We start from the raw sequence: 12028 nt of genomic DNA, 5'->3' as shown, positions 1-12028 counted from the left end.
TTTTCAGCTCTCTTTCCAGAAATACTCAGGGACCGCCTTCTGTTCCCCAATTCCCAGCGACCAGTTAGGTCCCACAGAGTGGGCCTTCTCCGGGTCCCGTCAACTAAACAATGTTGTTTGGCAGGGCCTGGGGGAAGAGCCTTCTCTGTGGCGGCCCCAGCCCTCTGAAACCAATTTCCCCCAGAGATTAGAATTGCCCCCACCTTCCTCGCCTTTCGTAAGCTCCTTAATACCCACCTCTGCGGTCAGGCATGGGGGAACTGAGATATTCTTTCCCCCTAGGCCTTTACAATTTATGCATGGTATGCCTGTCTGTATGTTTGGTTTTTATAATAAGTTTTTTTTTAGTTATTTTAGTATTGGATTTACATGCTGCTTTTTATTACTGTTGTTAGCAGCCCCGAATCTACGGAGAGGGGCGGCATAAAAATCCAATAGATAGATAGATAGATAGATAGATAGATAGATAGATAGATAGATAGATAGATAGATAGATAGATAGATAGATAGATAGATAGAGATAGATAGATAGAGATAGATAGAGATAGATAGATAGATAGATAGATATAGATAGATAGATAGATAGATAGATAGATAGAGATAGATAGATAGATAGATAGAGATAGATAGAGATAGATAGATAGATATAGATAGATAGATAGATAGATAGAGATAGATAGATAGATAGATAGATAGATAGATAGATATAGATAGATAGATAGATAGATAGATAGATAGATAGATAGATAGATAGATACCTTGGGCAGGTAATAACCATTTGAAGTGAAGAGAGGTCCAGGGTAACAGCTGAAATAATAGTCAAGCTGGAAGAACTTGGGCTTCTTCGCTTCCTTGAATCGAATGTGTTTGTTGGACAGGATGTCCCCAGATTCTTGAGTTGGGTCCACCATAGATTCAGAGAGTCTCTTCCTGGAATGTTGCTGAGCCTTTTAACCCTTGGAGAGTCCATCAAAAGGGCTTGTTTCTTATCCCAGGGGCCACGCTTGCTTTCGCTCTTCCCTTGGTGCCCTTTGCAGAGATGCCCAGGTAAACGCCAGCCCCCCGACTCAGCTCCCTCTGCTCCTTCTCTTCCCCAGTCCTTCCTGTATTCCATCAACCAGACGATATGCCTGCGGCTGGACAGCATCGAAGCCAAGCTGCTGGCCCTGGATGCCACCTGCAAGTCCCTGGAGGAGAAGCTGGACCTGGTCATGAACAAGCAGCACAGCCCCATCCAGGTGCCCATGGTGGCAGGGTCCCCGCTCGGGGCCACGCAGACCTGCAACAAAGTGAGATGGTGAGTCTCTCTCTCTCTGCGCGTCCTGGTCAGCTCTCTGTCCCGGTCAAGCAGGGCAGCTTAGAAGAAACATAGAGACATAGAAGATGGACGGCAGAAAAAGACCTCCTGGTCCATCTAGTCTGCCCTCGTACTATTTCCTATATTTTATCTTGGGATCTACGTTTATCCCAGGCAGGTTTACATTCAGTTCCTGTGGATTTACCAACCACGTCTGCTGGAAGTTTGTTCCAAGCATCTACTACTCTTTCAGTCAAATCATATTTTTTCACGTTGCTTCTGATCTTTCCCCCAACTAATCTCAGATTGTGCCCCCTTGTTCTTGTGTTCACTTTCCTATTAAAAACACTTCCCTCCTGAACCTGATTTAACCCTTTAAATGTTTCTATCATGTCCCCCCTTTTCCTTCTGTCCTCCAGACTATACAGATTGAGTTCATGAAGTCTTTCCTGATACGTTTTATGCTTAAGACCTTCCACCATTCTTGTAGCCCGTCTTTGGACCTGTTCAATTTGATCCATATCTCTTTGTAGGTGAGGTCTCCAGAACTGGACATAGTATTATTCCAAATGAGGTCTCACCAGCGCTCTATACTGCGGGATCTTAATCTCCCTCTTCCTGCTTGTTATATCTCTAGCTATGCAGCCAAACATTCTACTTGCTTTCCTTACCATCCGACCGCACTGTTCACCATTTTGAGACTGTCAGAAATCACCACCCCTAAATCCTTCTCTTCTGAAGTTTTTTCCCCCTTAGAGCAAAATATTTAAAATTTCAGTTTCCTTATTGTAGATAACCTTTAAGATAAAGTCACTTAGAGTGCTAAATCTTGATTTGTTTTAACCATTTGTTGAAAAGATGGCTGGGTTCACACATCTGAAACCAAAGCCCAACAGCCAAACCCAGCTAAAATATACACATCCATCTCTTTAATTTCATAGAAAGCAGATGGCAGGGAATGTTAACATTGACATGAAGATACAGTTATTTTTATGCCAACTTTTCCTATGGGGTGTGTGTTTAAATCTCTACCTTGTTTTTGTCCTTGGTGGGTTTTCTAAAAAAGTGTTTTGATATATAAACCTTCATTGGAAACGGAACAAAGTATGTCCAGTGAGTGTTATCACAGATTTTAGTAATTAGAGTTTATTGCCTTTTTGATGGATGCAGTCTGTGTCTCAGGGCTGAATTTTGCCTAATGAAGTGTTGATGGGTATTTTGAAGCTGTTTATGTCTCACCAAGGGAAATATTTTTGTGAAAAATGCTTTTCCCCCAGGTGCACAGAACAGTTTTTTGAGATGAGCTATATACAGTATTATAAATAATGATGTGTAGTCCTGCTCTGGTTTTGTGTTGCCATTAACAGCTGTGTTATTTCATGGGTTCATCATTTATCATTAGTGTAATGACAAAGAGTTTATTAAAATTGAAGTTTCCAAAGGAGAAAATAGAAATACATGTTCTTTAAAACCAAAACAATGCTACGATGGAGGGAAGAAGGAAAAAAAATACTTGCTTTATTCTTAAGAGACTTTCCTTAGATTTATATTCAGTCCTAAATTGCTTTGCCCTGTAGGAAATAAACTGATTAGGGATTTTATCTTCCAAGATGTTTTTCTTTTTAGATAGCAACTCCACTTTGCGGTAGAAAAATAGACAGAAGCATCATCCATTCCCCCCCCCCCCCCCCCAGTCTGTAGTGTATGACTGCAAAATATATATTCTATTTTTGCTACTACTTCTTGATCATCGCACTCACGTCTTCGGTTCTGGTTGTTAATTTATGTGTCACCCATCTCTGCTCTCAACAATCAGGTTTGAATCCTTTGAGTTTGAAGGCACAAATGTGATTGATTTACTTATACAGTGATACCTTGTCTTACAAACTTAATTGGTTCCGGGACGAGGTTCTTAAGGTGAAAAGTTTGTAAGACGAAACAATGTTTCCCATAGGAATCAATGGAAAAGCGATTAATGCGTGCAAGCCCCAAATTCACCCCTTTTGCCAGCCAAAGCACCCGTTTTTGCGCTGCTGGGATTCCCCTGAGGCTCCCCTCCATGGGAAACCCCACCTCTGGACTTCTGTGTTTTTGCGAGCCTGCAGGGGAATGCCAGCATTGCAAACACGAGCACTTCGCTGGCAATGGAAGTCCAGAGGTGGGGCTTCCCAGCAAAGAGAGCATCAGTGAAATCGCAGCATTGCAAAAACATCAAGATCCCACCTCTGGACCTCTGTGTTTTTGCGATGCTGCGATTTCACTGAGGCTTCCCTCACTGGGAAACCCCACCTCCGGACTTCCGTTGCCAGCGAAGTGCCCGTTTTTGCACTGCTGGGATTCCCCTGCTGGGATTCCCCTGCAGCATCACAAAAACACGGAAGTCCGGAGGTGAGGTTTCCCATGGAGGGGAGCCTCAGGGGAATCCCAGCAGTGCAAAAATGGGTGCTTTGCTGGCAACGGAAGTCTGGAGGCGGGGCATCTTAGAGGCGGCGGTGGATTTGTAAGGTGAAAAAAGTTTGTAAGAAGAGGCAAAAAAATCTTAAACCCCGGGTTTGTATCTCGAAAAGTTTGTATGATCAGGCGTTTGTAAGACGAGGTATCACTGTATTGCTAAACGGACACATTGAGATGAAAACAAATAAGAATATCCTTGTTAGTTTGCAGCAAAATCAGCAGAGGATTTTGTAGCATCTTGAAGACAAACACATTTGTGGCAGCCTTGACAAGGGTTAATGCTACTCTCAGATGATACATATATGCTCAGGGCTTTTTTTAAAAAAAGTACGCATTAAATTTTCATCTCTCCTAGTTTATTCCTGTTCCTTTAGTCAGCCTGTTCTCCCTATACATTTTTCTGGCCCTGGTTGTCCTTAATTTCTTAGGAGTCTGGCTCAAAAATTATCTTAGTCTTCAAGAAAATATGCTAAAGTTTCTTCCAGCATGGAAACTGGCAAGAGCTTGGCCTCTTCACTTCAGCATGACATCAGATGCAGCCATCACATTGGGTTAGAAAATGCATTGTGGCATCCAGACTAACGATCTGGGAATTCTGGTCCAGCTTTTTGGGCCACGGCGCAAGAATGGTGAAGTCAGGCCTTCTCTGCCTGACAGATGTGTCTTTTCCAAGCCATCTTTCACCCAAATGGCCCACCAACGCAGTCCCTAGGCAGAGGCTTCTTGGACGGGTCACTGGGTCGTCTCTTCTAACTGATTTTTCTGATAATCTGTAAGTGGATGTCAAACAAGAAAAAATAGTTGCTTCCTTGGATTAACTTTTACATCTTTCATTTTAGGAAGAGGACTAGCAGTTGGGATCTTCACTATTTTGGCAAAAAAAACCCAGATGTTCAGCTTTCTATGCTAAAGTTGACATCCAAACTGATCTGTAATATCTCCTCTTTCCTTTATAAACTAGAGGGTATTTATTTATTTATTTATTAGATTTGTATGCCGCCCCTCTCCGCAGACTCGGGGCGGCTAACAACAGTAAAAAGACAACGTAAACAAATCTAATATTAAAAGTAATTTAAAAAACCTCAATTTAAAGAACCAATCATACATACAAACATACCATGCATAAATTTTATAAGCCTAGGGGGAAGGGAATATCTCAATTCCCCCATGCCTGACGACAGAGGTGGGTTTTAAGAAGTTTACCAAAGGCAAGGAGGGAGAAAGGTATGAAGGGAGACCAAGACTTATTTGCTTATTTGAGTCTTTGGAGAGGGGCGGCATACAAATCTAATAAATCTTAATCTTTCTTACCAGACTAATAAAAGGTCCTCATTGTTCAAACCATCACATTGGAATTTCGAGAGGGATTTCTCCCTAGGAGGGAAGTTTACCGTCTTCTATCTTCAGAAACCTCCTCTCCTCCCACAGGTCTTAACAGTTTGGAGAACCCTGATCTGGATGAGATCAGAGCCCCAGAAGTTCTGTTAACAAGACCAGCAGAGCTATCAGGGAGTCATAATAATAATAATAATAATAATAATAATAATAATAATAATAACAACAACAACAACAACAACAACAACAACAACAACAACAACAATAGAAATAATAATAGCATAGACATGATGCTGTGGCACAGATGATCCACTGGAACCTGTGCCAGAACTACCATTTACCAGTGGCAAAGAACTGGTGGGATCATAAGCCCGAAAAAGTGGTCGAAAATGAGCAAGCAAAACTATTGTGGGACTTCAGACTGATTGAATTCTGAAGCATAACACACCAGACATTGTGATCGTGGAGAAAAAGAAAGTGTGGATCATCGACATCGCAATCCCAGGAGACAGCAGAATTGAGGAGAAGCAGCTAGAGAAATTAGTTAAATATGAAGATCTAAAAATTGAGCTGCAACGACTCTGGCATAAGCCCGTGAAAGTGGTCCCAGTGGTGCTTGGCACGCTGGGCGCAGGGCCAAAGGATCTCAGCAGACATTTGAAAACCATCGGAATTGACAAAATCTCCACCTGTCAATTGCAAAAGGCCGCTTTACTGGGATCGGCAAACATAATTCACCGCTACATCACGCAGTCCGAGGTGCTTGGGAAGCACCCAACTGGTGATGAAATACGAAATCCAGCATAGTGATCTCGTTTGCTGTATTGTACTGACATAATAACAATAACAATAATAATTTATTAGATTTGTATGCCGCCCCTCTCCGAAGACTTGGAGTATTTAGCTTGGCAGAACATAGATTGATGGGATTTTGCCTGCAGTTTTTTCTACGTATTGAAATCCAGTTCCCGCAATACCAGTTTCTGAACCTTGATGTTTGCATCGGGTTCTCATGCCGCACGGAAGCATTCTCTGTTTTGAAATGTGACATGGCGTCTAAAAATATCTATGTGTGCCCATCGGAAGCTCACCTGACTGTTTGACTAAGAGAATTGTTTGGCACTTGCACATCCTTTCCTGCTCAGATTTTATCTGTCCATAAGGCAAATATGTTCCATCAGCAGGCACGAAAAGACATTCAATAGTAACTTGTGCATGTTCAGTTGAATTCCCCCTCAGAGTCTCCTACAGACTTTATCTACTCAGTGCTTACTTAAGCAGTCACCCATCAAAGATGCTGCAATGGGAATCTGGTCCTGCCATGAGTTGTCTAAGTGTAGCCGGGCAGTAACGGGCTGATGCCCCCACGGGGGGGATGGGAACGCAGTGGGGGTAGTAGGTTTATGCACTATTTATTGAATACTTAATAGGTTTTTTATTGTCCTTCCTTCTCTAGTACCTTAGTATGATCCTTAAATTAAATAGTATGTTTTTACCCATAAAGGCTTTAATCATTTTAATCATTATCTAGAACTGAACTTTTATAGCAATGAAACAAAATTGATCTACTTGCCTAACCTGTTATCATACTGAGCCTTGTGGGTTCAGTACAAAACCTTCAAATGTTACTGTGCTCCTCAACAAATGATGCTGTCTATCATTTGTCCTTTTTGTGGCTATTCAAATAATGTGAGTTAATCAACTGAAAAAGAGTCCAGACACCTATTTGAAAACTTACCTTGGTCGGTAAGCCACTCCCACCTGGTCACGTGGCTGGCAAGCCACTCCTACCATGTTACATGACCACCAAACCACACCCACATGATAAGTCACACCCACAGTGTGGTAGTAAAATTTTTTGCAGCCCTTCACTGTAGCCGGGTGACCAGAAGCGTAACTTTATTTTATTTTATTTATTTATTTTGTCCAATACACAATAAGGGTTTTAGTGGGTATATATCTATATACACATAGTAAAATACAGGATGGAAGTTATATAGGATACACTCATAGTAAAATATATCTGAGAAATAATAGAAGAGAAGATATAGGAATAAAACCTATCAATGAAAGAACAGAAGAAGAGATAGAGGAATAGAAGAAAGGTAGAGGCGATATAGGAGAGCAATAGGACAGGGGATGGAAGGCACTCTAGTACACTTGTATTCGCCCCTTATCAGACATTGTGATGCTCGGCGGCATTTTTTCAACTTGTTCCGAAGATTTGTAGATTGGGTGTGTTGGGTTTTGATTAAGGGAGATGATCTGCAATCGGCCTCTGGAACGCCAGCTGGAATGCGTTCGGAGCTCAGAAGCAAGAAACCAGGCAATGTTGCTTTGGTAGATAACAGTGGATTCCATTTCACTCGAGTCATTACGAATCCACTTTCCGTGAGTCAAACAATTGTGGTGCCGTAACCTTAAACATATGTTGTTGTTGTTGTTGTTGTTGTCGAATGTGACCCACTGCGACCCTGTGGACAACATTCCTCCAGGCCTTCCTGTCCTCTACCATCCCCTGGAGTCCATTTAAGCCCACGCCAAATAATTCAGTGACTCCATCCAGCCACCTCCTTCTCTGCCGTCCCCTTCTTCTTTTGCCTTCAATCCTTCCCAGCATTCGGCTCTTCTCCAGTGAGTCTTTCCTTCTCATTAGGTGGCCAAAGGATTTGAATTTCATCTTCAGGATCTGGCCTTCTTTCCATCCATCCGTCCATCCATCCATCAATCAACTATCTATCTATCTGTCTGTCTGTCTGTCTGTCTGTCTGCCTGCCTGCCTGCCTGCCTGCCTGCCTGCCTGCCTGCCTGCCTGTCTGTCATCTATCTATCTATCTATCTATCTATCTATCTATCTATCTATCTATCTATCTATCTATCTTCTTTCTATCTATCTATCTATCTACCTACCTACCTACCTATCTTCTATCTACCTACCTACCTACCTACCTATGTATGTTGTTATTGTTGTTAGTTGTGAAGTCATGTCTGACCCATTGCGACCCCATGAACAATGTTCCTCCAGGCGTTCCTGTCCTCTACCATCCCCTGGAGTTCATTTAGGCTCACGCCGACTGCTTCAGTGACTCCATTCAGCCCCCTTCTTCTCTACCGCCCCCTTCTGCTTTTGCCTTCAATCCTTCCCAGCATTCGGCTCTTCTCCAGTGAGTCTTTCCTTCTCATTAGGTGGCCAAAGGATTTGAATTTCATCTTCAGGATCTGGCCTTCTTTCCATCCATCCGTCCATCCATCCATCAATCAACTATCTATCTGTCTGTCTGTCTGTCTGTCTGTCTGTCTGTCTGTCTGCCTGCCTGCCTGCCTGCCTGCCTGCCTGCCTGTCTGTCATCTATCTATCTATCTATCTATCTATCTATCTATCTATCTATCTTCTTTCTATCTATCTATCTACCTACCTACCTACCTACCTATCTTCTATCTACCTACCTACCTACCTACCTATGTATGTTGTTATTGTTGTTAGTTGTGAAGTCATGTCTGACCCATTGCGACCCCATGAACAATGTTCCTCCAGGCGTTCCTGTCCTCTACCATCCCCTGGAGTTCATTTAGGCTCACGCCGACTGCTTCAGTGACTCCATTCAGCCCCCTTCTTCTCTACCGCCCCCTTCTGCTTTTGCCTTCAATCCTTCCCAGCATTCGGCTCTTCTCCAGTGAGTCTTTCCTTCTCATTAGGTGGCCAAAGGATTTGAATTTCATCTTCAGGATCTGGCCTTCTTTCCATCCATCCGTCCATCCATCCATCAATCAACTATCTATCTGTCTGTCTGTCTGTCTGTCTGTCTGTCTGTCTGTCTGTCTGTCTGCCTGCCTGCCTGCCTGCCTGCCTGCCTGCCTGTCTGTCATCTATCTATCTATCTATCTATCTATCTATCTATCTATCTATCTATCTATCTATCTATCTTCTTTCTATCTATCTATCTACCTACCTACCTACCTACCTACCTATCTTCTATCTACCTACCTACCTACCTACCTATGTATGTTGTTATTGTTGTTAGTTGTGAAGTCATGTCTGACCCATTGCGACCCCATGAACAATGTTCCTCCAGGCGTTCCTGTCCTCTACCATCCCCTGGAGTTCATTTAGGCTCACGCCGACTGCTTCAGTGACTCCATTCAGCCCCCTTCTTCTCTACCGCCCCCTTCTGCTTTTGCCTTCAATCCTTCCCAGCATTCGGCTCTTCTCCAGTGAGTCTTTCCTTCTCATTAGGTGGCCAAAGGATTTGAATTTCATCTTCAGGATCTGGCCTTCTTTCCATCCATCCGTCCATCCATCCATCAATCAACTATCTATCTGTCTGTCTGTCTGTCTGTCTGTCTGTCTGTCTGTCTGCCTGCCTGCCTGCCTGCCTGCCTGCCTGCCTGCCTGCCTGTCTGTCATCTATCTATCTATCTATCTATCTATCTATCTATCTATCTATCTATCTATCTTCTTTCTATCTATCTATCTATCTACCTACCTACCTACCTATCTTCTATCTACCTACCTACCTACCTACCTATGTATGTTGTTATTGTTGTTAGTTGTGAAGTCATGTCTGACCCATTGCGACCCCATGAACAATGTTCCTCCAGGCGTTCCTGTCCTCTACCATCCCCTGGAGTTCATTTAGGCTCACGCCGACTGCTTCAGTGACTCCATTCAGCCCCCTTCTTCTCTACCGCCCCCTTCTGCTTTTGCCTTCAATCCTTCCCAGCATTAGGCTCTTCTCCAGCAAGTCTTTCCTTCTCATTAGGTGGCCAAAGTCTTTGAGTTTCATCTTCAGGATCTGGCCTTCTAAAGAGCAGCCAGGGTTGATCTCTTCTAGGACTGACCGGTTGGATCGCCCTTGCAGTCCGAGGGACTCTCAGGATCATAAACATATATCCTTCTCTTTCTTTCTCAAGAAGCGGGTGAGAAGTGAAAACGCCTTCAAGGGAAAACAAAGTCCAGTGGCCTTTTGAAAAAGCAACAAGGACCTGGATGAGTGAGACTGTCCATAGGCATTCTTGTGAGCACAGCCACATTCCTCATTTGGGGCATCTTCCCCTGAGCTCCTTGCCTCCTTGCCCTTAGCCATGATGGTTAGGTCTGAATTATAAGAGATTCTACCAGACTGTATTCTTGAAGTTGGAGACTTCATTCAATTTCCTTTGAATTACATTCATTTCAGTTCCCTGCTACAACTCTGGAGATCCTAAGAAATAATGGAAGCTCCCCTGTTAAATCCCCCTGTTTGTTTTACAATAGACAGAAGGGGGCAGAAAAGTATTAGATATAAAGCTGAGTCTTTGATGCTGAGAATTGAAAGGGTTGCGCAAGTTATGGAAATCAGGTTGAAAATCCTAACTTTGGGGCACTCTCCTTCTTGTAAAGTTCTTATAACAAGAGGGTGGTGTTTTAAAGAAACAAAGGCTACAGCCTAGGTAAATTCGGCCTGGGAAGAATTGAGGTGGAGGGCTGAGTGTGTATGCAGTTGTCAACGAGGCATTGCTGATGCTAAATAAATATGATTGCTAATGAGGCTTTCCAGATGATCTGGAATACACAACATCTGTCCTTTATTCAAAATATTTGGCTGAAGAAGATCCCTGCCTATAATATAAAGGCATGTGTGTTTAAAAGAATTTAGCATGAAAAAGTCGACTGAGTCCTGGATTCCGCTGAGTTCATTTGGGAGAGATTAAAGCATTAAATTGGACTCCACATGCCAAGGGTGGTTGGGCATCATTCCCAACGAAGGATTGCTTTGGAACAGGCCAATCAGCCAAATGTCCATGTGTTTCACTGCTGATCTCTCCTCTGGCTTTAGACAAATGTTAATTGAAGGGCTCTCATATTTGCTAATTGCAAAGAATCTCCCCAGACTCCTCTTGCCCTCATTTGTCTATGATGAGCCAGCAACATGAGAGAAGCTGGGCTCAATTTTAGAATGGCGCAGTTAGAAAGGAGGTGACTTGCAAGCCAACTCTTGTGTGTTGCGAAGGATTTGAGCCCCGGCCCATTTTGGACTCCCCGAAACTCTCCTCCAAATGATAAGAGTCCAAAGGAAGATATCTATATACACATAGTCAAATACATGATGAAGGTTATAGAGGAGATACTCATAGTAAAATATATCTAAGAAAGAATAGAAGAGAAGTTATAGGAATAGAACATATCAAAGAAAGAATAGAAGAAGAGATATAGGAATAGAAGAAAGGGATAGGAGATATAGGAGAGCAATAGGACAGGGGACGGAAGGCACTCTAGTGCACTTGTACTCGCCCCTTACTGACCTCTTAGGAATCTGGATAGGTCAACCGTGGATAATCTAAGGGTAAAGTGTTGGGGGTTTGGGGATGACACTACGGAGTCCGGTAATGTCATTCCTCCAATCATCTTTATTACCAAGAAAACTTACGTGGGGTTGGAATAGTTGCAGAGTGCAGGGGTTGGTGGGTGGGGAAGTACGAAATTGAGGTGGGCTGACCGAATGGTGAAGGACAATTAACCAAATGCGAAAATGTAAAGCAGCACCTCTTCCCTTGGTTCCCCATAAATTGGAAAATGAAATCAGATATGAACCTGGTCAGCAACGATTGAATTGATTAACGCAAGTAATTTAATTCACATTGTTGAAGGCAGCACAAATCCATTTCTGTACTGGGCTCAAGAAAATTATACGCAACCAACACCCCTGTAGTTGGCTACAGGGAGTCTCCTTCTCTGTTCAGTGGCCTCTTCTGAACGAGAATAAACAAGCCAAAGGTGATTGAAATTGGTTGGTGAAGTTAGTCTTGAAAACAGTAAATCGCCCCTCAACAAGGATTCTTTGTACAACTAGAGTGGAGAATGTATGTATGTATGTAATGTATCCCCCAAATCTGTTAATTTTTGCAACGTAGTTAGTTATTTTTTAAAAGCATGTTTAGCACATTTTTGCTCTTTCAATGTAC

General features: G+C 42.9%; 1 protein-coding gene across 2 annotated transcripts in view; it reads left to right on the top strand.

Annotated features, from left to right (window-relative positions):
- The window catches only part of BANP (BTG3 associated nuclear protein), a 124277-nt gene that overhangs the window by 15191 nt on the left and 97058 nt on the right, over positions 1-12028 (top strand). For both annotated transcript variants that reach the window (XM_070761832.1, XM_070761831.1), the window contains exon 4: positions 1098-1297. In XM_070761832.1, the coding sequence (XP_070617933.1) occupies positions 1098-1297 (200 nt within the window). The remainder of the gene's footprint in view (positions 1-1097; positions 1298-12028) is intronic.

Source organism: Erythrolamprus reginae, chromosome 9, assembly GCF_031021105.1.
Source record: "Erythrolamprus reginae isolate rEryReg1 chromosome 9, rEryReg1.hap1, whole genome shotgun sequence".
NCBI classification, from domain to species: domain Eukaryota; kingdom Metazoa; phylum Chordata; class Lepidosauria; order Squamata; family Dipsadidae; genus Erythrolamprus; species Erythrolamprus reginae.
Note: the sequence above shows the minus strand (reverse complement) of the source record. Positions and strands in the feature narration are given on the sequence as shown.